Here is a 27,322-nt window from a genome sequence, read left to right on the forward strand (position 1 = left end):
TGCATTTTACTGTGATCCAAGCCAGAGACGGGAATCGAACCCGCGACCTTTGGGTTGCCAGGCAGGCACTTTACCTACCTGGCTAGCCAGGTCGGCTGGGATTTACTCAAAGAGGTAACTACCATCAGGGGTAAAGGGAAGGGTTATTGCTTTCATAAAGGCAACTACGATGGTCTGAGACAGTATTAAAATTCTATATAGTGGGACCAACTGATGATGTTACCAACAGCAAATTCAAAATGGGAAGCATTCAAAGAACTTATCTTGGAAGCTACTAGGCTTTACATACCAACTAAGAAACATTGTTCAAGGTTTAGGCCTAAATGGATGTCAGATGAACTAATGAGACATATGGCAGAGAAGAAAAATGCATGGATACATATAAATTAACATGTTACACAGAAGCCTATGATAGTTACAAGGTGATCTGTAACCAAATTACAAAGGAGGTTAGGCAGGCGAAGGCAAATTATGAGAAATCTTTGGCAAGGGATGCAAAGAAAAACAGCAAAGAGTTCTTTACTTATGTAAACTCTAGAAGGAAGGGGATAAATCAGATTGGTCCACTTGATATTGATGGTTCAACTGTTCATGATCCTGCTCAGGTAGCTAACAAACTAAATTAATACTTTGCATCGACATTCACACATGAGGAGTTATTCAGCGAGGGGAATGCTAGACGTGTATTCAACTCTGGCAGTAAGCTAGATAATCTTGTAATAACTGAGAGTAAAGTGGAGGAGAAATTGTTGAAGATAAACACAAGAAAGGTATCTGGGGTGGATGGGATCTATCCAGTTATATTAAAGGAGGCAGCAAAGGAAATAAGCAAACCCTTAGTCATAATTATGAGAGCTTCCTTGGACTCAGGGGAGGTACCCATAGACTGGAGATGTGCAAATGTGACCCCAATTCACAAAGGAGGATCGAAAGCTGACACAAGTAATTATAGCCCTGTGAGTTTAACTTCTGTTCCAGGAAAATTAATGAAGGCACTGGTTAAAGAAGCACTGCAGGATCATCTAGACAAGACTTCAGATATAGCTCGGACACAGCATGGCTTTGTTAAGGGGAAGTCTTGCCTGACGAATTTGATTGGATACTATGATGCAGTCACAAAAGAACTGGATGCACAAAAGAACTGGATTTTGATACTGTTGCACATGGAAGACTGCTGCACAAATTGAAGCAGTGCCGCATGTGAGGCAAATTGCTACTATGGATAAAGGGGTGGTTGAGGGGGAGAAGACAGAGAGTGGTAATCAATGGACACTGCTCATCGTGGACACTAATGTTATTAGTGAAGTCCCTCAGGGTTCAGTGTTGGGTCCATTATTGTTTTCTGTATTTATAAATAATATTGATGATGGTATATCAAGCTTAATGTCGAAGTTTGCAGACGATACAAAGGTCGGCAGGGTTGTTAAGGACACTACTGATGCTATGCTGCTGCAACACGATCTGGAAAGGTTGAGCAGATGGGCTGAGAGGTGGCAAATGAAGTTTAACATTGACAAATGTAAATTTGTCAATGTTAAACTTCAATGTATTACATATTAAACTTAAATGTATTACATATGGGAAAAAGCAACCCCAGAGCAATGTATCAACTCTGTGGTACTACACCGACAGTGGTAGAGAATGAAAAAGACCTGGGGTAATTGTGCAGGCAGATATGAAGTTCTCTGAGCAGTGCAGACGAGCTGCAAGAGTAGCTCATGGTGTCTTGTCAATGATATACAGGAATTTTTCTAGCAGGGATAAGGAGGTGATTATTCTCTTGTATAAGTCAATGGTCAGGCCACACCTTGAGTACTGTATACAGGTCTGGAGGCCTCATTTTAAGAAGGATGTAGAGCTGCTCGAACGAGTACAGAGAAGGGCAACAAGATTAGTGAGGAACAAAGTGCTGCTCTTACAAAGAAAGGCTTAAGTTTTGCAAATTACAGTGTCTGGAGAATAGGCACCAGCGAGGTGATCTGATAGAGGTGTATAAAACCTTGAATGGTTTGAGCATGCTCAATGCTGATGGGATTCTTCCTCTTGCTCAGAATAATCACCTGAGAGGGCATAAATTCAAATTGAGGAAAGACAGATGTAGGATATATGTGCGGAAATTTGCCTTTAGCCAGCTGGTAATTGGTTGGTGGAACAGATTTCCATCCCTTGATGTGGAAGTTGATAGCCTAAAGAAATTTAAGGTTCAGCTGGACAGGTATTTCGAATGAATGGAGGGGCGAAGTTTTTTTTTTTTTTTTTTTTGGCTGATGCTGCATAAGCTTTCTTTCTTGCATCATATGCCTGTACTAATGCTAATGACCTTCTTCCATTGATTGGAAATCCTATCCATAGTTTTGCCAATGATAGCACATTGCATTCCTTTTTCCATTTTGAGAAACCTTGCTCTGCTCAATGTGCTTCAATTTCTCGAATATCTGCTACCAATTCCTTAAATGCCGATCTCCAGGAATTTCTCCAGTGGGGCAAAGACAACTTATTTGATTTCAATCCTTCTAAAACTCAGTCTTGTCTTATATCTTGCAAAAAGGATTCTTCTGCTGCTATGTTTATCTTTGGTGACATTCTATTTTCTAGGCAAAATGATATATCTCTTTTGGGGATTACCCTGACTTTTAATCTCTCTTAGCACAAGCACATTACAAATATTGCTTCCTCTGCATCTAAAAAACTTGGTTTTCTCTTTCGCTCTCAGCGTTACTTTTCTTCCAATCAACTGTTCACTCTATACAAATTGCAAATCCGCCCTACCATGGAATGTTGTTCCTACATCTGGGGCAGTGCCCCCAAAACCTCTCTTGGGCTTCTAGATTCCATTCAGAAGACAGCAGTTAGGTTAATTAATGACTCCTCTCTAACAGAGTCTCTCCACTCACTGTCTCATAGATGTACTGTTCCATGGGCACTGTTCTTCTGAATTGGCTTCTTTAATTCCCACTCTCTCTTTCAAAACAGTCCAAATAAGTGCCGGCACCAGCCAACATCTATTTACTGTCCAACTTCAAACTCACAGAACCAATTTTTCATCTTCCTCATTTACTCATTCAACTGCCATTTTCTGGAACAACTTTCTTTCATACATATTTCCTGAAAATTACTGTCTACAGAAGTTCAAGTCTAATGTCAACAAATATCTTCTAGCATCTTCTCAATCTCTAACCCAAGCATGGTACTAAGTACTATAAATTCTAATACCTCTCATGTTTGGAGTTTTCATAAAAAAAAAAAAAAAAAAAGTGCAACCAGAGATCAGTCAAAACTGCATCCTTTACCATCCCATTCTGCCTTCTCCATTACAGAATTTCTGGTCCAGAAGAGCATTCCGGTCCTCTCTCGGGAACTGTCATATTCACCAGACCTTGCTCCATATGATTACTTTTTGTTTCCAAAACTGAAAAAGAAACTAAGAGGAAATCATTATAAGTCAAGCGAACAATTCAAAACTGTAACTGACACTAAAAGGAGCTAACAGATGAGGATTACCAATCTTGCTTCAATCACTGGAAATGTCATTGAAGACATTGTGTAGCTGCAGAGGGAAGTTATTTCAAGGGTGACCATTGTTATTCTGCATAAAATTCAAAATAAACATTTTTATTGATTTGATATCATTACTTTTCTGACAGGCCTTGTATTTGTGCTTCTGATAACAGACTTTGTCACTGTAACCTTGTGATTGATACCCTATAGCCACTGAAACTGATGTGCAGCTATATCCAACAATAATGACAGTTACTCACAGGGTTATGCATGCTAAGGCAGATTACAAACTCTCTAAAATCTCTCTCCTTATCTACCTGGACTCTAAATGGAGGATTTAAGGCTCTACTCTTACCTCTGGTCAGATATCATGTTGGCAATACTGATATTACTATATGCAAAAACGTTTTTCCTTATTGCTACTTTCCACACTGCTTTAACTCTAGTGGAGGGATTCAAAGTACTGACATTTCCAGAGTTCAGACATCAGCCTGATAAATACTTTCAATTTGTGTTTTTCCAGTTATATTTCTGCATGAGCATGTGTGTTTGTTTGTTTGTTAATTTATTTAATATAGTATTCTTTCCTTTTGTTTTTTTGACAACAGAAACAGAAGAAAGAAAATACTATAGCTTCTTTCTTATGATTTGAGGAAGTCTGTAGGGAAGTGGAGGCTAAGAGCTTATCAAACCCTAGCAGAGAGCTAAATGATTTTGTAATAACTGGAGGAGCAATAGTTGAAACTGAACATAAGAAAGGCACCTGGGGTGGATGGGATCTATCCAGTTAAATTAAAGGAGGCAGCAAAGGAAGTAAGCAAACCCTTAGCCATAATTATGAAAGCTTCCTTGAACTCAGGGGTTCCCATGGACTGGAGATGTGTAAATGTGTCCCCAGTTCACAAAGGGGGATCAAGAGGTGACACAAGTAATTACAGACCTGTTAGTTTAACTTCTGTTCCAGGGAAAATAATGGAGTCACTCATTAAAGAAGCACTGCGGGATTATCTAGACAAGACTTCAGTTATAGTTCAGACACAGCATGGGTTTGTTAAGGAGAAAGTCTGTCTGACAAATTTGATTCGATACTATGATGTGGTCACAAAGGAACTGGATGCAAAAAATAATTTTGATATCATATACTTGTTATGTTTAGGAAAGCTTTTGATACTGTTGCACATGGAAGACTACTGTACAAATTGGAGCAGATGGCATTAAGGGCAAGTTGCTACAGCTACAATAGATAAAAGGATGGTTGAGTGGGAGAAGACAGAGAGTGGTAATCAACAGACACTGCTCTTCATGGACTAATGTTATTAATGGAGTTCCTGAGGATTTTGTGTTGGGGACCAGTGCTGTTTTCTATATTTATCAATGATATTGATGAAGATATATTAGGGTTAATGTCTAAGTTTGCAGACAATATGAAGGCTGGCAGGTTGTTAATGACATTAATGATAGTAGATTACTGCAACAGGATCTAGAAAAGTTGAGTAGATGCGTTTAGAGGTGGCAACTGAAGTTTAACATTGAGAAATGTAAAATACAGCACATGGGTAGCGGTAATTCTCAGGGTAGTAGAGAATGAAAAGCACTTGGGGTAATTGTGCAGTCAGATATGAAGTTATTTGAGCAGTGCAGACAGGGTGCAAGAGTAGCTCATGAGGTCTTATCAATGATATACAGAAATTTTACTAGCAGCGATAGGGAGGTGATTGTCCCCTTGTATAAGGCAATGATCAGGCCACACCTTGAGCACTGCATACTAGGCACCTTAGAGTAGACTTGATTGAGATGTTTAAGGCTCTGAGAGGCATAAGTAAAATGAATGATGACAAAGTTTTCACGGTTATAAATGATTCTAGAACTAGGGGCCATAATTTCAAGTTATGGGGGGGGGAGATGTTTAGACTGGATTGCAGGAAGTTTTATTTTATCCAGCGAGTTATAAATTACTGGAATAAGTTACCTACATGGGTAGTAGAGGCTACAGTTTTGGGAAATTCAAAGGTCAGCTGGATAATTACGTAGGGAAGGAGTGAAACGCATAGGTTTTCTATTTCCTTTTCTCTTATTAATTATTATTTTTTAAAATTTTCTTCTTATTATTATTATTTTATTCTTATTTTTTATTTATTTTTGTTATTTTATTTTATTTATTTTTATTGGCTGGTGCATAGGCTTCCTTGCACCATGTGGCCACTGATCAAGTTAATACTAATGCAGGTCTGGAGGCCTCGTTTTAGGAAGGATGTAGAGCTGGTGGAACGAGTACAGAGAAGGGCGACGAGATTGATGAATGGAACAAAGGGTTTCTTTTACCAAGAAAGACTTAAGTTCTGCAAATTGCTGCATCCTGAGACTAGGCACCTGCAAGGTGAGCTAATTGAGGTGTATAAAGACCTTGAATGATTTGAGCAAAATCAATGCTGATGGGATTCTTCCTCTTGCTCAGATTACTCACCTGAGGGGAAATAAATTCAAATTGAGGAAAGACAATTGTAGAATAGATGTGCAGAAATTTGCCTTTAGCCAGAGGGTGGTTGATAGTTGGAACAAACTTCCATCTGTCATTGTTTAGGTTGAAAACTTAAATAAGTTCAAGGCAGAACTAGACAAACATTTAGAGTGAATAGATGGGTGAAATGGGAAGGGTTGTTTTTTGGCTGATGTTTATAAGCTTGCTTTCTTGCATCATATACTTCTACAAATGCTAATGCTAATTTGAGGAAGTAAAAATTATTCTGAGAAATTTCTTGTGAAACTGATATTTCTGTCTATGGATGTATGCAGCTATTAAATTGAATAGGCATATTGCTGTGAGATCGATATTACAAAAAAAAGGAATCCTACTCAGCATAAAAATAATGGCATGCTGTATTGCACTAAATGTTTGTGTTGATTGAAAAATATTGATCTTTATCAAATCACAATTTATAAGAAAAGTTTGCACTACTTTAAGGAGGAATGCACTTTTTTTATGTGATAATGTTTTAATAACATAACACAAAATAAGTTTATGATAAAAGAAAAACATAAATGTACATAAAAAATAAACCTCCAAAAATGTGAAAATTAATAATCATAATTTGCTGTTGAATTGTTCAACACAATTTTTAACAGAATTTCATGAGAGAGAGAGATGAAAATCAAAAGCAAATAGCAGAAATAACTGTACTGTAAGTAGTGTGTTGGTGTTCAAAAATACACACTGCTAAAGAGAAAAGTAAATCTCAGAGAATATATCGAGATAAAGAAAAATAAACAAATAAATTGAAATTTAACATCTGTGATTTAATTATTTTTAATGTGCATAAAAGAAAACAGAAAATGACTTACCCAATAATTGCTGGATGTGATCCATCAGGTTTTGTATCATCTAAGGTGAAGCCAATGGGATGATCATCATGTAAGCCATTGATCATTAATGAACCACAATATCCTTTGAAACATAAATATGGAGTGAGTAAATATGAAGCCTTTCACATTAATATTTAAATCATTTTTATATAAATATCTCAAACATATGAAATCATTGCATTAATCATAATTCTACAAAAATATTTTTCTTCATTATGATTAATGCAATGGCTGCCATTTTATAAAGATAACTTTAATGCTTTGTTACATAATACAAGAAATGTATCAGTGTTTCTCAAACTGTGTTTCATGTAATTCTAAAGTATAGAGCATATTTCTCAAACATTTTTAACTTATACTTCAATTGGTTGTTATTACTAATTGCAATTTTCACTCATAAACAAAAAAATATATGAAAAAATTAGCATTAGCATTAGTAGAGGCATATGATGCAAGAAAGCAAGCTTATTCAGCATCAGCCAAAAAAAAAAAAAAAACCCCACTCCCATTTCACCCCTCCGTTCGTTCGAAATACCTGTCCAGTTGAGCTTTAAATTTGTTTAGGCTATCAACTTCAACAACAAATGATGGAAGTCGGTTCCACCAACCAACCACCCGCTGGCCAAAGGCAAATTTCCGCACATCTATCCGACATCCGTCCTTCCTCAATTTGAATTTATGCCCTCTGAGGTGATTATTCTGAGAAAGATGAAGAATCCCATTGGCATTTAGCATGCTCAAACCATTCGAAGCCTTATACACCTCTATCAGATCACCTCGCCGGTGCCTAGTCTCCAGACTCTGCAATTTGCAAAACTTAAGCCTTTCTTCGTAAGAGTAACCCTTTGTTCCATTCACTAATCTTGTTGCCCTTCTCTGTACCCGTTCCAGCAGCTCTACATCCTTCTTGAAATGAGGCCTCCAGACCTGTATACAGTACTCAAGATGTGGCCTTACCATTGCCTTATACAAGGGAATAATCACCTCCTTATCCCTGCTAGAAAAATTCCTGTATATCATTGACAAGACACCATGAGCTACTCTTGCAGCTCGTCTGCACTGCTCAGAGAACTTCATATCTGCCTGCACAATCACCCCCAGGTCCTTTTCATTCTCCACCACTGTCAGTGTAGTACCGCAGAGTTGATACGTTGCTCTGGGGTTACTGTTTCCCATATGTAGTACTTTACATTTGTCAATGTTAAACTTCATTTGCCACCTCTCAGCCCATCTGTTCAACCTTTCCAGATCCTGTTGCAACAGCATAGCGTCAGTAGTGTCCTTAACGACCCTGCCAACCTTTGTATCATCTGCAAACTTGGACATTAAACTTGATATACCATCATCAATATCATTCATAAACACCGAAAACAACAACGGACCCAACACTGAACCTTGAGGAACTCCACTAATAACATTAGTCCACGTTGAGCAGTGTCCATTGATTACCACTCTCTGTCTTCTGCCACTTGAATGTGGGAATTTCACACACCAAATATCAGTAGTAGCAATATAAGTGCTATTATAACAAAACATCATTAGGCAATGTATTTATGCTTCTAGTTTTAAGAGCAAGAGATAGGATTTTTAAAAATAGTGTCACCTTACAAGTTGAGAAACCCAGATTCTGTTTTCACATAGCTACATTTTTTATAGACACACATGCAGAAACAGATAGATAGATAAAGAGACAGAAAGAGATTTAAGTTCTCATTCAAATAAAAACATGCATTACCATCATTACCATGCTACACTTTACTTGAAATTTTTTGTGTCCCACCAGCAGGGTGAACCTCCCACTTTGAGAACTAGCAGCCTAGAATATTCCAAAGAGAAAATTACAGCAATGGCAATCAAACTTTTCTAATACAAATACTGGTTTTTGACACTCACATATAAAGTTCCCCTATTCAGCTGCTCATTTCAGATATAAGTTTATTTTAATAAACCTTGCTTATTCCTTGATATGATATCTTTTCAGTGTTTTGCTACTATATTTCTCACTTTAGCATATTCACATACTATTTTGCTCTTTCACAAGAGGAAAGGCATTCCTTCTGTGGAATTGTAAAATTTCTTAGAAGTAATCTTCACTCTGAATATTTCTTTTTACTATGAATATTTCTTTTTACAATTATGATATACTAATGGTTGAACTTCTGTAATGACATGTTTTAAGAAAATTATTAAAATAAACAAATGATAACATATGTACAGTTATCACTAATGTATAACTTAAACAGCATTATTTTAACAGAACAAGTATGCAAAACTAAAGTAATAAAAATTGCTCTGCATGGATGCTAAGTAATTTATTACTGATATGATTCATAATAGTAGATAACTGCCTATGGAGCTTACAATTTAATTCAAAATTTTATAACAAAAAGCTAACAATAAGGTTAAAAAAAAAAACATTGTCAGGCACAATTTCTAACAAGTAAATTACTATTAAACTAGTGATAATTTTGTAGTGGGGAAGGAGAATGGCCACCTGACCTTCAAAGGTATAAAAAAATATATGAAAAAGAAAAATAAGAAACTTGCCTGTTCTTGCCCCGCTCTCACCACACATACAACCAGCTTGGGCAGAACAAAGTGAAGAATAATTGTTCTTTTTTAAGCCATGTGCCTTGTGTGTATATTCTCACCAACCTATAGACCAGGGGTCACCAAACCTTTTTCACGACGGGCCAGATAACCGAGAGATTGACGAGTGCGGGCCATATAATCATTTTGTTCAATATGTACAATTCAGTAAATACAACAAAAATGAAGACAACGAATATATTTATTTACCAATACACAAAATATGCAAAAATAAAGAATATATAGAAAAATAAAGATAACAAATATATTTATTTATCAAAAACTTATCAAGGAAGGCGACATTAGAAATAAGATAAGCAGAAAAGATTAATGTGATTTATGGAACTGGCAGTTAGCTTTTAAAATATCATCAATGTTTGCTTTTGAATTGCTACACCCAACCAAGAGAATTGCCTTTATGTGTTCATCACTCGGCCTTGTTCATTGAAAGCTGTCATTGAAACAGTAGTATTTCGTTGATTCACTATTTATTATATTTTCATATAAATAATTACAATATATTTTAGAATTTTGATCATTTGTAGCACAGTGCGGGGCGGGCCAGATGAACAGACTATGCGGGCCGGATCTGGCCCGTGGGCCATAGTTTGGTGACCCCTGCTATAGACCCCTGTGGGCCTAACAACACTAAACTTCTAGTTCCTATGTCAACTGACATCCTACATGGCAGCTTAGCTGGCATAATACACTGATGTGTCCACTTTAGCATTAACATTAGTAGAGGCATATGATGCAAGAAAGCAAGCTTATGCAGCATCAGCCAAAAAAAAAACCACTCCCATTTCACCCCTCCATTTGTTCAAAATACCTGTCCAGCTGAGCCTTAAATTTATTTAGGCTATCAACTTCCACAAGGGATGGAAGTCTGTTCCACCAACCAACTACCCGCTGGATAAAGGCAAATTTCCACACATCTATGCTATATCTGTCTTTCCAATGGGATGGCCTGGGTTTTGCTGCCATCAACAACTGAAGGAACCCCAGGGGCTCACATCTGGTGAGTATAGGCTTGGCACACACACCCAGGGTCCTGAGCTGGATATCATCATTCTTCTCTTTCTTGGTGATTCTCTTCTATTTCTGACTCTCTCTCTCTCTCTCTCTCTCTCTCTCTCTCTCTCTCTCTCTCTCTCTCTCTCTCTCTCTCACAAACACACATAGGGTAACTCAGGATTTTTTTTTGGCTGGTGCAGCATAAACCTCAGGCTTCCATGCACCATATGAATAAAAAAAAATAATAATAATTTCTAAAGTCCTCTTCAATTGAGGCTGTAGTTAAGCCAATCTCAAATGCAAGGAGTACAGTTCCTCCCATGAAGCATTCCAAGTTTTTCAGCCCAAACAATAAGCAAATTTTCTCATAAACACATTTCTATACCCATCTCTCCTATGTATATCTTGCCACGTCCACATATATTTTTGTATATGACATGCCTCCAATGTGGTATTAGCTGCATAATCACATAAACCAACACACATACAGGAGACATATCATGACAAATACACACACTACAAATGATGTGATTTTTAAAAATAGTGTCACCTTACAAGTTGAGAAACCAATATTCCCTTTTCACATGGCTACATTCATAATAATTTGAATTTGTATTGACAAATCTTTGGTGTTATTATATCGTATTTGAATGCTATTTCTGAAACAACCTCTGAAACAACAAGAGCAATGCTCTTGTTGTTTCAGAGGTCTACCATGGATATCAGATTGTTTTTAGATATAAATAAGCAAGCTTATACATAATCAGCCAAAAAAAACCCCCAACAATTTCCATTTCACCTATCCATTCATTCCAACAGGTTGTCTAGTTCTTCCTTGAATTTATTTAACCTATCAACCTCCACAACAACAGATGAAAGCTTGTTCCATTGAACGACAACTCGCTGGCTAAAGGTAAACTTCTGCATATATATTCTGCAACTATCCTTACTCGATTTTAATTTATGTCCCTCATCTGCATAGTGCCCCTCGTGTGCACAGGCAAGAAGAAGAAGAATCCCATCAGCACTCAGCTTCCTTGATCCATTCAGAGCCTTAAACACCTCAATTAGATCACTTTGCAAGTGCCTAGTCTCCAGACACTGGAATTTGCAGAACTGAAGCCTTTCTTAGTAAGAGCACCTCTTTGTTCCCTTCACCAATTTTGTTGCCCTTCTCTGTACTTATTCCAGCAGCTCTACATCTTTCCTAAAATGAGCCTCCAAACCTGTATGAAGTACTCAAGAAGTGATTGACCATTGCCTTATACAATGGAATAATCACCTCCTTATCCCAAGTAGCAAAATTCCTATATATCATTGACAAAACCACATGAGTTGTCCTGGCAGCTGCCTGCACTGCTTAGAGGACTACATATCTGGCTGCATTGGAACCAGAAGTAGGCAGATTGAGATACATCCTCTCCCCTCATAACTTTGTTAATTAGGTCATAAGTCATACCACAGAACAATACAGAAACCCCTCCTCCCCCACCTTGAGAGAGAACTCCACCAAACTGTCATTTACTTTTTCCGTATAACCCAGAAGCAGCCCAAGGTCTATCAGTGCTCTGTGCGAGATTTTTTTGTGCGCCGTCTCTGACTTGAAATTAGTATTAGCATTAGCATTAGTAGAGGCATACAATGCAAGAAAGCAAGCTTATGCAGCATCAGCCAAAAAAAATCCCTCCATTTGTTCAAAATGCCTGTCCAGCTCAGCCTTAAATTTATTTAGGCTATTAGCTTCCACAACAAGAGATGGAAGACTGTTACACCAATCAACTACCCACTGGCTAAAGGCAAATTTCTGTACATCTATTCTACAACTATCTTTCCTCAATTTGAAACTTTGCCACCTCAGGTTCTTAGTCTGAGCAAGAGGAAGAATCCCATCAGCATTCAGCCTCAACCCATTCAAGACTTATACATATCAATCAGATCACCTCACAGGTGCCTACTGTCCAGGCGCTGCAATTTGCAGAACTTAGGCTTTTCTTGGTAAGTGCACCCCTTTGTTCCCCTCACCAATCTTGTTGCCCTTCTTTGTACTCATTCTAGCAACTCTACATCCTTCCTAAAATTAAGCCTCCAGACCTGTACACAGTACTCTAGGTGTGGCCTAACCATTGCCATGTATAACGGAATAATTAACTCCCTGTCCCCGCTAGCAAAATTCCTATATATCATTGACACGACTCCATGACCTGCCTGGCAGCCCATCTGCACTGCTGAGCAAACTTCATATTTGACTGCACAATTACCCCCAGATCTTTTTCACTTTCCACTTCCCTGAGTGTAGTACCACACAGTTGGTACATTTCTCTTCAGTTATTGCTACCCATATGCAGTACTTTGCTTTGTCAATGTTAAACTTCAGTTGCCACTTCTCAGCCCATCTTCCCAACTTATCTAGATCCAGTTGGAGTAGCATACTGTCTTTACTGTCGTTAACAACCCTGCCAACCTTTGTATCATCTGCAAACACAGACATTAATCCTGATATACCTTCAAAATCATTGATGATTACACAAAACAATAATGGGCCCAGCACTGAACCGTGAGGAACTCCACTAATAACATTTGTCCACAAAGAGCAGTGTCAGTGTGACGTGGTGTCACACAGATATAAGTAATGCGGAACTGGAATTTGGGGAATACAATGTGTATAGAAAGGATAGACAGGACAGGAGGGGAGGAGGGGTTATGCTATTAATTAAGAAACACATAAAGTCCAAGGAAGTGAAGCCAGTCGACATCGATGGAAGGGCAGTGTCGAGTCAGTTTGGTGTGACATAAGCATAGGGAAATCAAAATTGAGAGTAGGAGTGTGCTATAGGCCTAATGACTCTGATGAGTATAATAAGATATTGTACAGGGAAATAGAGTGGGCCAGTAAATCAGAGAGTCTTATAATGGGGGACTTTAATTTCCCAGATATTGACTGGAATTTGTGGGTTGGTCACTCGCACACTAGCAAGGCTTTTGTGGATTTATTGGATGATTGTTTTCTACATCAGCATGTTCGTGAGGCAACAAGAGGGAGCAATACTCTTGATCTGATTATCAGTAGTGATTCTTCATGCATTAAGAACCTGCAGATAAATGAACCACTAGGTGGCAGTGATCACAGTGTGTTGAAGTGGGATTTACTCAAGGAGGTAACTACCATCAGAGGTAAAGGGAAGGGTTTTTGTTTTCGTAAAGGCGACTATGATGGTCTGAGACAGTATTTAAATTCTATACAGTGGGACCAACTGATGATGTTACCAACAGCAAACTCAAAATGGGAAGCATTCAAGGAACTAATCTTGGAGGCTACCAGGCTTTACATACCAACTAAGAAATATTGTTCAAGGTTTAGGCCTAAATGGTTGTCAGATGAACTAATGAGACATGTGGCAGAGAAGAAAAATGCATGGGATACATACAAATTAATGGGTGACATGGAAGCCTATGATAGATATAAGTTGGTCTGTAACCAAGTCACAAAGGAGATTAGGCAGGCAAAGGCAGACTATGAAAAATCCTTGGCAAAGGATGCAAAGAAAAACAGAAAAGAGTTCTTTACATACTTGAACTCGAAAAGGAAAGGGATGAATCAGATTGGTCCACTGGATATTGATGGTTCAACAGTTGAGGATCCTGCTCAGGTGGCTAACAATCTAAACGAGTATTTTGCATCTACATTCACGCATGAGGAGTTATTCAGGAAGGAGAATGATGTAGGTAAAGTAAACATTGGCAGTGAGCTGGATGATTTTGTAATAACTGAGAGGAAAGTGGAGGAGAGATTGTTGAGGATAAACATAAAAAAGGCACCTGGGGTGGATGGGATCTATCCAGTTATATTAAAGGAGGCAGCAAAGGAAGTATGCAAACCCCTAGCCATAATTATGAGAGCTTCTTTGGACTCAGGGGAGGTACCCATAGACTGGAGATGTGCAAATGTAACCCCAATTCACAAAGGAGGATCAAAGGCTGACACAAGTAATTATAGACCTGTTAGTTTAACTTCTGTTCCAGGTAAATTAATGGAGGCACTGGTTAAAGAAGCACTGCAGGATCATCTAGACAAGAATTCAGTTATAGCTCAGACGCAGCATGGTTTTGTTAAGGGCAGGTCTTGCCTGACCAATTTGATTGGATACTATGATGTAGTCACAAAAGAACTGGATGCAGGGAATAACTTTGATATTATATATTTGGATCTTAGAAAGGCTTTTGATACTGTTGCACATGGAAGACTGCTGCACAAATTGGAGCAGTGTGGCATTGAAGGCAAATTGCTGCTATGGATAAGGGGATGGTTGAGTGGCAGAAGACAGAGAGTGGTAATCAATGGACACTGCTCAACGTGGACTAATGTTATTAGTGGAGTTCCTCAAGGTTCAGTGTTGGGTCCGTTGTTGTTTTCGGTGTTTATGAATGATATTGATGATGGGATATCAAGTTTAATGTCCAAGTTTGCAGATGATACAAAGGTTGGCAGGGTCGTTAAGGACAATACTGACGCTATGCTGCTGCAACAGGATCTGGAAAGGTTGAACAGATGGGCTGAGAGGTGGCAAATGAAGTTTAACATCGACAAATGTAAAGTGCTGCATATGGGAAACAGTAACCCCAGAGCAACGTATCAACTCTGCGGTACTACACTGACAGTGGTGGAGAATGAAAAGGACCTGGGGGTAATTGTGCAGGCAGATATGAAGTTCTCTGAGCAGTGCAGACGAGCTGCAAGAGTAGCTCATGGTGTCTTGTCAATGATATACAGGAATTTTTCTAGCAGGGATAAGGAGGTGATTATTCCCTTGTATAAGGCAATGCTAAGGCCACATCTTGAGTACTGTATACAGGTCTGGAGGCCTCATTTCAAGAAGGATGTAGAGCTGCTGGAACGGGTACAGAGAAGGGCAACAAGATTAGTAAATGGAACAAAGGGTTGCTCTTACGAAGAAAGGCTTAAGTTTTGCAAATTACAGAGTTTGGAGACTAGGCACCGGCGAGGTGATCTGATAGAGGTGTATAAGGCTTTGAATGGTTTGAGCATGCTCAATGCCAATGGGATTCTTCATCTTTCTCAGAATAATCACCTCAGAGGGCATAAATTCAAATTGAGGAAGGACGGATGTCGGATAGATGTGCGGAAATTTGCCTTTGGCCAGCGGGTGGTTGGTTGGTGGAACCGACTTCCATCACTTGTTGTTGAAGTTGATAGCCTAAACAAATTTAAAGCTCAACTGGACAGGTATTTTGAACGAACGGAGGGGTGAAATGGGAGTGGGTTTTTTTTTTTTTTTTTTTTTGGCTGATGCTGAATAAGCTTGCTTTCTTGCATCATATGCCTCTGCTAATGCTAATGCTAATATCAATCAGATCACCTCACAGGTGCCTACTGTCCAGGCGCTGCAATTTGCAGAACTTAGGCTTTTCTTGGTAAGTGCACCCCTTTGTTCCCCTCACCAATCTTGTTGCCCTTCTTTGTACTCATTCTAGCAACTCTACATCCTTCCTAAAATTAAGCCTCCAGACCTGTACACAGTACTCTAGGTGTGGCCTAACCATTGCCATGTATAACGGAATAATTAACTCCCTGTCCCCACTAGCAAAATTCCTATATATCATTGACACGACTCCATGACCTGCCCTGGCAGCCCATCTGCACTGCTGAGCAAACTTCATATTTGACTGCACAATTACCCCCAGATCTTTTTCACTTTCCACTTCCCTGAGTGTAGTACCACACAGTTGGTACATTTCTCTTCAGTTATTGCTACCCATATGCAGTACTTTGCTTTGTCAATGTTAAACTTCAGTTGCCACTTCTCAGCCCATCTTCCCAACTTATCTAGATCCAGTTGGAGTAGCATACTGTCTTTACTGTCGTTAACAACCCTGCCAACCTTTGTATCATCTGCAAACACAGACATTAATCCTGATATACCTTCAAAATCATTGATGATTACACAAAACAATAATGGGCCCAGCACTGAACCGTGAGGAACTCCACTAATAACATTTGTCCACAAAGAGCAGTGTCCATTGATTACCACTCTCTGTCGTCTCCCACTCCTTTATCCATTGTAGCAACTTTCCCTTAATGCCATACCTCTCCAATTTGTACAGCAATCTTCCATGTACAACAGTATAAAAAGCTTTCCTGAAATCCAAGTATATGATATCAAAATTATTTTTGGCATTCAGTTCCTTTGTGACCACATCATAGTATCCAATCAAATTGGTCAGATAAGACCTCCCTTTAACAAACCCATGCTGTGTCTTAACTATTACTGCAGTCTTGTCTAGATGATCCTGCAATGCTTCTTTAACCAGTGATTTCATTATTTTCCCCAGAAACATAAGTTAAACTAACAGGTCCGTAGTTACTTGTATCACCTTTTGAATCCCCTTTGTGAATTGGTGGTACATTTTCACACCTCCAGCCCATGGGGACCGCCCCTGAGTCCAAAGAAGATCTCATAATTATGGCTAAGAGTTTGCCTACTTCCTCTGTTGCCTCCTTTAATAGAACTGGATAGATCCCATCCACCCCAGGTGCCTTCCTTATGTTTAACTTCAACAATTTCTTCTCCACTTTGCTCTCAGTTATTACAAAATCACTTAGCTCCCTGTCAGCTTTTGATAAACGTCTGGCACTCCCCTCATTGAATAACTGCTCACGTGGAAATGTAGATGCAAACTACTCATTCAGTTTATCAGCTACCTGAGCATAATCAACAATAGTCAACCCATCTATGTTAAATGGTCCAATCTGATTCATCTCTTTCCTTCTAGAGTTTACATAAGTAAAGAACTCTTTGCTGTTTTTCTTTGCATCTTTTGGCAAAGATTTTGCGTAATCTGCCTTTGCCTGCCTAACCTCCTTTGTGACTTGATTACAGACTAGTTTATGCCTGTCATAGGCTTCGGTGTCACCTGATACTTTATATGCATCCCATACATTCTTCTTCTCTGCCACGAGCCTCATTAATTCAGCTGACATCCATTTATGCCTAAACCTTGAACAGTATTTCTTAGTTGAAATGAAAAGCCTAGTGGCCTCCAAATTTAAGTCCCGGAAGGCTTCCAATTTAGAATTCAACATTGGTAACGTCATCAGTTGATCCCACAGTACACAATTTATAAACTGTCTGAAACCTCTGTAGTCACCTTTACAAAAGGTGACTACAGAGGTTTCAGACCTTAAAAGCCCTTCCCTTTAGCCTTGATGGTAGTTACATCTTTAAGTAATTCCCACATCAATACATTGTGATCACTGTAACCCAGTGGTTCCTTTATCTGAAATTTCTTAATGCATGAATAATTACTGCTGATAATCAGATCAAGAGTATTACTCCTTCTGGTTGTTTCTCAAATGTGTTGCTGTAGAAAACAGTCATCCAATAAATCCAAAAAAGTCTTGCTGGTGTGAAAGTGACCAACCCAAAAGTTCCTCTCAATATCTGGAAAGTTAAAATCCCCCATTATAAGACATTCTGATTTAATGCCCCACTCTATTTCTCTGCACAGCTGCTCATTATTATTATTATTATTAGCTATATGGTGCAAGGAAGCCTGAGGCTTATGCTGCACCAGCCAAAAAAAAAAAAAAAAAAAATTCTGAATTACTCTGAGAGAGAGAGAGAGAGAGAGAGAGAAGTAGAAGGGAATCACCAAGAAAAGAAGAGAAGAATGATGATATCCAGCTCAGGACCCTGGGTGTGCCAAGCCCATACCCAGGGTCCTGAGCTGGATATCATCATTATACTCATCAGATTCAATTAGCCTATAACACACACCTACTCTCATTTTTCCTTTCCCAGTGCTTATTTCACACCAAACAGACTGAACACTGCATTGTCCACCAAAATCAATTGGATGCACTTCCTTATATTTTATGTGTTACTTAACTAACAGCATAACTGCTCCTCCCTTCCTGTCTATCCTTCCTGTACACATTGTACTCACCAAATTCCAATTCTGACCTGCTTATATCTGTGTGACACCATGTCTCTGATATCCCAACAATATCTGCCTTTGATGTCTTGACTTGCACTTCAAGCTCATCAAATTTATTAACTATACTCCTAGCATTGGTGTACATACAAGTATACATGCACCTGTTCCTACTCTTAGTTACCCTAACACAGCCCATGCATTTACTTGTTCCACTATGATTCCCAGCAGTCCTGGAAATCTCCATTACCTTGCTTTCCAAGTTGCTGCTCTAATAGAAACAGTGCAAGAATCACTTTCGCCTCTGCCTGCGGCCACTGTTAACCTTTTATTCTGTATATCCCCCCAAGCTAGCAGTTTTGCGACCCACCTAACACTGCCTTGATGGCATCAGAAAATATTCTTGCACCCTTTCTATTCAAGTGTACCCCATTCCCTGTAGAAGTAGTCTCTTCTGTCAACAAGCACCGACCAGGCTGAAAAAATTCTATCCCTTGAGACTTGCACAATCTCTGCAGGGCTGAATTGATCGACAAGGCTCTCATCATATACTCCCTTCCTATCATGTCTGGGCAGAATTGCAGACACTTTCACATTCAACCCTAACTCGTGACTTTTTTCCAACATTGACTTGTACTTGTTGAGTAAATCTGCAGATCTCTTACCCTTAATGTCATTAGTACCAACGTGTACAATAACATCACATTTGTGCCCTTGATAGATGATATCTGCTCTACAACGTCATCAACTTTTGCCCCTGGCAGACATAACCTGGTCCTCTTCCACCTATCCTTCTTGCATAGTATATTCCCCATCTCCCTGACACTAGAATCACCAACAATAACTAGTTCCTTTGGGACCAGCGCACTCTGTTTTGGAGATTAACTCTGTTTTGCCTGATGCAGAGAAGTGAGCTCTGTCACTGAGTCAGGCAGCTGAGAGCTTGATGGGCCCCTCATATTAATTTCTTCAAGGGCATATACCCTACATCTCAAGCTCTCATAGACGCCCATCAGAACACTGAGTTAGCACTTAATTTCTTAACACTCTAGACACCTAGCACACACAAAGGTATCCTCCTTGGCTAGATCATGCCCTGTTTTAGAAAGATCAGCAAACATTTCACATTTCACATATTTTTTGAGACTGTGATGCATTGGAGAATCGCCCCTTCATTTCTCCCCCAAGTCACAGCACTCTCGCTAGTCTGTGATCTTTGCTTCGCAGCTCTAGTCTGGGTCATGATTTCCGTTTAATTGCAATTTAATTAACAATGAATTTTAATAAGATTAATATTATTTTTGATTAATTGCTAACAGATTCCTAATACAGTGCTTTGTATTACGATATCTAGTTTTACTTTATACCTTATGCTATCAGTTTGAGATATATATATATACATTAAGCTATTTCTTATCGACTACAATATGGCGGCTAATTCAACAATATTGGTGCCAACACTGGGAGTCATAACTTCCAAAAATCGCTGGTTAAATTCAAAATAAGAAGCTAACAAATGCTACTAAACCTATTTAATATCTCTGTAAAACAAAATGTACTATGTTAATTAATGAAGAATACGGTAAAAATTAAAAATACTTATCCCTTTACAGCAGCCAAAAATCCACCGACTGTTCTTTTTCCGCAACCCAAGCGCCCTCTCATTTACAGCAAATCAGTGAATTTTCGGGGAATTTTGTGCCCCCTAAATTTTGGCACCCAGTTTGGGAGAACCGCTTGATCGTGCCTTAAGTGCCATGATCTGCTTAGTATCTTCAGTGATGAACACCTTGACATATATTCTGCTTATGTCTCACAACTTGCTCCCTATTATGTTGTATATCTGACCTCTGAACAAACAGTAAACTGCAATTACTTGGAAAGAAACTTCTTCTCTCTTGTTACAAGGGGGGGGCATACACTTTAAAACTTGGCAGTCTTCAGTCCTTCCAATGGTATTAAAAAAGGACGGCCTGGTAAGAAAAATAAGCGCGGAATAGTGGGAGACACAGAGAAAACAAGGAGAAAGGATGAGGATGGTAGCTTCCCTTACAGTTAAATAAGGAGGGAAAGGTCATCTACCCATCTCTCCTATATATATCTTGCCATGTCCACATATATTTTTGTATATAACATGCCTCCAGTGTGGTATTAGCTCCATAACCACACATACCAACATACATGCAGGAGACATATCATGTGCAAAAATGTGTACAGATGTGGCAAAGATAATACACAGGAGAGAGGAGCAGACATCTAGAAATGAGAACAGAAAAGAATTTAAAATAAAAAGAAAAAGGGGACATGTAAAGTCTATACTATACAGAAAACTTCTGAAATTAAATATAAACAAAAATATATAATTTCAGAAATAAAATATAAACTATACAAAGTGACAAGTACAACACAACAACACATGTGATATGCCCATTAAGTTCCATTCTAATGATGTAAACACTACAAACAGCAGGTAACGAGGGTTTCTTGTAAGCATATGTAGATTCTGGAATACTGTGTTTCTAATTAAATTGGTTTTATTGTGGATTATGTTCTCAAAAAAAACATAGACACTTATATGAGGTACATTTCATCCTGCATGTTTCTGATAATTGTAATTCTGGTTTAAGTTATAGTTTTGTAATAATTTATTTTATTTAAATTAATTTAAAATTAATATTAAATAAAAATTATAAACTGTTGGTCCTATGACCAACAAATATGAAAGTGGTTCAAAATGTCTGTATTCTGACACATACAGGAAAGATGTACAATTATGATTCTATTTTTTTATTTTTTGACACAGTCCCCAGCCACTGCAATGCACTTCTCCCACTGATGCTATGGTGTCTTGATCCCACTGGGGGAAAAAAAATCTATATCTTGGTCCTCTAACCACACACACACCCTCAGCCACAACCTCTTCCAAGTCAGAAGCATATCTCTTCCTACAGACGTTACCCTTCAGCTTTTTGGGGGGGAATCACTAGGGGCAAGATCTGCAGAATATGTTAGTGCTGAAGCAAATGAAATCCTGCAGTCTGTATGGCAATCATTGCAATTTGGGAAGTGTGACTGGGTGCATTGTTGTGAGGAACAAAACACAGTTTCACAGTTTTCCATACCACTTTTTCTTGATGAAGCCTTCAAAGTTGCCTTATGAAGTTGCCATATACATAGAACTTATTGATATCAGATCCACCATGCTCTCCACCTCTCAAGAAGGGAGATGGAGAACATGGATGTTTCCACATTAGAGTTTGTTTTTTAGTCTCTAGGTCAAAGTGATGAACCCATGTTTCATCCATTGTAACAAGTGGGACCAGAAATTTCATGGATCCTCACAAAGCATGTTCAATGTACATTCATTTGCGGTATGCCTTTTGCTCACTGTCAACATTCCTGGGATCCGTTGAGCACTGACCTTTTCATCTTAAAATATTTCATAAGGATTGAATCAACACTGCCATTTGATATGCCTATAGACTCAGCTATACACCTGACAGTCTGTCTTGCACCACTAGGTCATGCATGCAGTTTTCCTCAGTGGTAGTTGTAGAGGGTCGTCCAGAATGATTTGCATCATTGCACAATTCCCTGCCACAAATAAATAGGTGCCTCCATAGCCAGGTGGGAAGGAGCAGCAGTGCGTAGCACACACTTCTTGATTAGACCGGGATTCGAGCCCATCACCACCAAATACAGAGGATGCGGAAAGGTCAGAGAATGACCACCGCATATTCCCGGAGCAATATGGCCTTAGTTGCTAATGCTGCTAAAAACCAAACAACAAACAACACAAATAAATTCTCTGTGCACTTCACAACTGTGGAATATGCAGGTGCCTTATCCCCTAATGTCCATACCATATCAACATGAACCTCCTGTAGGGATATTCCTTTCAAAGACAGGTATTTTATACTGCCCATAGTTGTTTTTTCTCTATTGAAAATTTTCTATTCCTTAGTTCACAAAATTTGCTTCCAAAAAAAAAAAAAAGAATATGATTTATGATTTATTAAATTGAGATTTGGTAGTGATGCACAAGTTGTAGTATCTGCTATAAACGATAATGTAATGCTAACTAATTATAACATAAGAGAGAGAATTTTCTCTCTCTCTTTTCGGTTCTCATTACTATTTTTTTGAAAATCATGAAAGAAGGATAATGAAAATTTGGACAATTACCTTTGGCCCTCCAGAATGCATTATGGTAATACAATATACACTTCATCACTGTTCCCATTGGCATCCGTTGTAGCAACTGATTTCTGTGAGGTGGAAGTGGAGGACTGTAATGGATTTTGGTCTGAATAGCTGGAGGAATTGCTAAGATAATATAGTCTGCCTGATGAATACATTTAAACAGTCCCATAAATTAAACATTTTGCTACTATTTTTCATTTAATTATAAAAAGTGATGCTCTTACTACAAACATTCAAATGTATAAATAAAATTAGTGAACTTTTATTCATAATTTTCCTTATAATGTTTATAAAATCACTTTAAATAAAAGTCCATTCTCTCTCTCTCTCTCTCTCTCTCTCTCTCTCTCTCTCTCTCTCTCTCTCTCTCTCTCTGTGTGTGTGTGTGTGTGTGTGTGTGTGTGTGTGTGTGTGTGTGTGTGTGTGTGTGTGTGTGTGTGTGCACGTGCGCACGCTTGGTTTTCCTACTTATTCTGAGATTTTTTAACTAAATGGAAAAATATTTTTTTCCCAAAATAATGGAAAACAGAATAGCCTCTTTCACATATATCTTAGTCCTCTTGTGCTTTTATTTATATTCCAATAAGGATTTATTAGTTTACTTGTCAAACTTTTTATAACATTTTTCTTTTCACTTGTGTGCCAAAGTCTCAGTTTGAATCTCATCTCTGAATGGAGGGATTTCTAAAGGTCCCTTCAATTGGGGATGTAGTTAGCCAATCTCAGGTAAGTAGGGAATTCCTCCTGCGAGTTATTTCAAGTTTTTCAGCCTGCCAACATGCAGATCAGTCCATGAACATACAGTTATACAGACATAACACAATGGCACAACACGGCTTAAGTTGCTGATGTGCCTAAAACCAACAACAACAATAACTGCTCTTTCTAAGATACTGAAGAACTTTTCTGTTTCATCTTATGCATACACAAATTACACATCTTATGCATACACCAATTGTTATATCAAATTATTTTCTGTAAGTAGCTAGTCAGGATCCTTAGTTTATTCTGAATTGAGACAGCGAGATTTGGAAGTTAATCGATACTTAAGTGTCCGTAGATTTACCGCTCGTAAATTGCCGCCACTGTTACGCGATACAAAATATCTTGAACTAGATAGCATAAGCTTAGTATAGTATAGTACATAATATAATATTGTCAATTAATCGGTAAATCTATTAATCTTGTTGAACTTCATTGTCAATTAAATTGTACTTTTAACTATATACATATAACGACTTAGGTTACGTAACATAAATAATTAGAAAAATTAAATAATTAATACTTAACTTGATACGGAAGTTATATAAAGGGATTTCGTAGATAACACTCGATACTGAAACGTAAATAGAGCGTTATAACTGTTTTGGGATACAAGTTTAGGGTTTTAATTTTGTACTGAAATTGAAATTTTATTGAAATTAAATCGAAATCATGACTCAGACCAGAGCAGCAAAGCAAAAGGCTCAAGCTAATGGAAGTGCTGTGGCTCAGGGGAGAACTGAGGTGGGCAGTTGCCCTCTTAATCACAGCCTTTTAAAATGCACTATTTGCTTGATGTTTGTGGAGCAGTCAGGTATGGGACATGATATTGCCATGGGGCATATCTCTGTATATGCGCGATGCAAGGAGTGTAAAGAAATCAGGCGACAACTCAGCATTGTTATAGGCCTATATGAGAGCTTGAAGGACAGGGTGGATGCTCTCGAAGGATTAAAAGTGAGGGGCCCATCAAGCTCTCAGCTGCCCACACCAATGCCAGAGCTTGTTATTTTTGTTATTTGGTTTTTTTTTTTAGGAGCATTAGCAACTAAGGCCATATTGCTCCGGGATATGCGGTCGTCATTCCTTAACCTTTCCGCATCCTCTGTATTTAGTGGTGACGGGCTCGAACCCCGGTCTAATCAAGAAGCGCGTGCTACGCACTGCTGCTCCTTCCCACCTGGCTACGGAGGTGCCTTCCAGAGCTTGCACTTGGGCATCACGCTACACAGCGGCAACCCCCAAGGCAGAATGCGCTGGTCCCAAAGGAACTAGTAGTTGTTGGTGACTCTATTGTCAGGGAAACAGGAAACATGCTTTGTAAAAAGGATAGGTGGAACAGGACCAGGGTACGTCAGCCAGGAGCAAAGGTTGATGATGTTGTAGAGCGGATATCATCTTTTAAGGGCAAAAAAGGTGATATAGTTGTACACATTGGCACTAATGATATTAAGAGTAGGAGACCAGCGGAATTACTTAACAAGTACAAAAAAGTGTTGAAAAAAAGCCGTGAATTAGGGTTGAATTTGAAGATGTCTGCAATTCTGCCCAGACACGATAGGAGGGAGTATATGATGAGAGCCCTGTCGATCAATTCGGCCGTGGAAAGATTGTGCAAGGCTCAAGGGGTAGAATTTTTTTCAGCTTGGTCTGTACTTGTTAACAGGAGAGTCTGCTTCTACAGGGATGGGATACACTTAAATAGAAAGGGTGCAAGAATGTTTGCTGATGCTATCGAGGCAGTGTTAGGTGGGTCGGAAAACTGATAGATTGGGGGGGGGGATACAAGGACTAATAGATTAACAGTAGCCACTGGCAGAGGTGAAAGTGATTCTTGCACTGCTTCTATTGGAATGAGCAGCAGCTTGGAAAATAAGTTGCGGGATATTTCAGAGACTGATGGGAGTCATTGCGGTACAAGTAAACACATGGGTTGCGTTAGGGTAGCTAAGAAAAAGAACAGGTGCATGTATACTTGCGTGTACACCAATGCTAGGAGTTTGGTAAATAAATTTAGCCTTGAATATAAAGCCTTGAATGGTTTGAGCATGCTCAATGCTGATGGGATTCTTCCTCTAGCTCAGAATAATCACCTGAGAGGACATAAATTCAAATTGAGGAAAGACAGATGTAGGATAGATGTGCGGAAATTTGCCTTTAGCCAGCGGGTGGTTGGTTGGTGGAACAGACTTCCATCCCTTGTAGTGGAGGTTGATAGCCTAAATAAGTTTAAGGCTCAGCTGGATGGGTATTTTGAACGAACAGAGGGGTGAAGTGGGGTTTTTTTTTTTTTTTTTTGGCTGATGCTGCATAAGCTTGCTTTCTTGCATCAAATGCATCTACTAATGCTAATGCTAATTTGATGAATTTGAGGTATTGCTCAAAGCATCAAAGGCGGATATTGTTGGGATATCAGAGACGTGGTGTCACACAGATATAAGTAATGCAGAACTGGAATTTGGGGAGTACCACATCTACAGAAAGGATAGACAGGATAGGAAGGGAGGAGGGGTTATGCTATTAGTTAAAAAACACATAAAATCCAAGGAAGTGAAGTCAGTCAACATCGCTGGACAGTGCAGGTCAAGTCGGTTTGGTGTGACATAAGCATTGGGAGATCAAAATTGAGAGTAGGAGTGTGCTATAGGCCTAATGACTCTGATGACTATAATAATAAGAAACTCTACAGGGAAATAGAGTGGGCCAGTAAATCAGAGAATCTTATAATGGGGGATTTTAATTTTGCAGATATTGACTGGAATTTGTGGGTTGGTCACTCACACACTAGCAAGGCTTTTGTGGATTTATTGGATGATTGTTTTCTAAATCAGCATGTTCGGGAAGCAATTAGAGGGTGCAATACTCTTGATTTGATTATCAGTAGTGATTCTTCATGCATTAAGAATCTGCAGATACAGAAACCACTAGGTGGCAGTGATCACAGTGTGCTGAAGTGGGATTTACTCAAGGAGGTAACTACCATCAGGGGTAAAGGGAAGGGTTATTGCTTTCGTAAAGGCAACTACGATGGTCTGAGACGGTATTTAAATTCTATACAGTGGGACCAACTGATGATGTTACCAACAGCAAAGTCAAAATGGGAAGCATTCAAAGAACTTATCTTGGAAGCTACTAGGCTTTACATACCAAATAAGCAATATTGTTCAAGGTTCAGGATTAAATGGATGTCAGATGAACTAGTGAGACATATGGCAGAGAAGAAAAATGCATGGGATACATATAAATTAACATGTGACACAGACGCCTACGATAGATATAAGTTGATCTGTAACCAAGTTACAAAGGAGGTTAGGCAGGCGAAGGCAGATTACGAGAAATCTTTGGCAAGGGATGCAAAGAAAAACAGAAAGGAGTTCTTTACTTATGTAAACTCTAGAAGGAAGGGGATGAATCAGATTGGTCCACTTGATATCGATCGTTCAACTGTTCATGATCCTGCTCAGGTAGCTAACAAACTAAATCAATATTTTGCATCTACATTCACAAATGAGGAGTTATTCAGGAAGGGGAAGGCCATAGATGAAGTAAACACTGGCAGTGAGCTATATGATCTTATAATAATTGAGAGTAAAGCGGAGGAGAAATTGTTGAAGATAAATACAAGAAAGGCACCTGGGATGGATGGGATCTATCCAGTTATATTAAAGGAGGCAGCAAAGGAAGTAAGCAATCCATTAGCCATAATTATGAGAGCTTCCTTGGACTCAGGGGAGGTACCCACAGATGGGAGATGTGCAAATGTAACCCCAATTCACAAAGGAGGATCAAAGGCTGACACAAGTAATTATAGACCTGTGAGTTTAACTTCTGTTCCAGGAAAATTAATGGAAGCATTTGTTAAAGAAGCACTGCAGGATCATCTTGACAAGAATACAGTTATAGGACAGACACAGCATGGTTTTGTTAAGGGAAGGTCTTGCCTGAC

General features: G+C 38.8%; 1 protein-coding gene across 1 annotated transcript in view; it reads right to left on the reverse strand.

The window, feature by feature from the left end:
• Positions 1–27,322, reverse strand: part of LOC150080177 (amine oxidase [flavin-containing]-like) — a 139,174-nt gene that overhangs the window by 49,059 nt on the left and 62,793 nt on the right. The window contains exons 9-10 of the mRNA XM_090381966.1: positions 22,597–22,756; positions 6,838–6,940 (exon numbers count right to left, since the gene is read on the reverse strand). Of these exons, the coding sequence (XP_090238092.1) occupies positions 6,838–6,940; positions 22,597–22,756 (263 nt within the window). The remainder of the gene's footprint in view (positions 1–6,837; positions 6,941–22,596; positions 22,757–27,322) is intronic.

This window comes from Mastigoproctus giganteus, chromosome 9 (assembly GCF_048544385.1).
Source record: "Mastigoproctus giganteus isolate SK-2022 chromosome 9, ASM4854438v1, whole genome shotgun sequence".
NCBI classification, from domain to species: Eukaryota; Metazoa; Arthropoda; class Arachnida; order Uropygi; family Thelyphonidae; genus Mastigoproctus; species Mastigoproctus giganteus.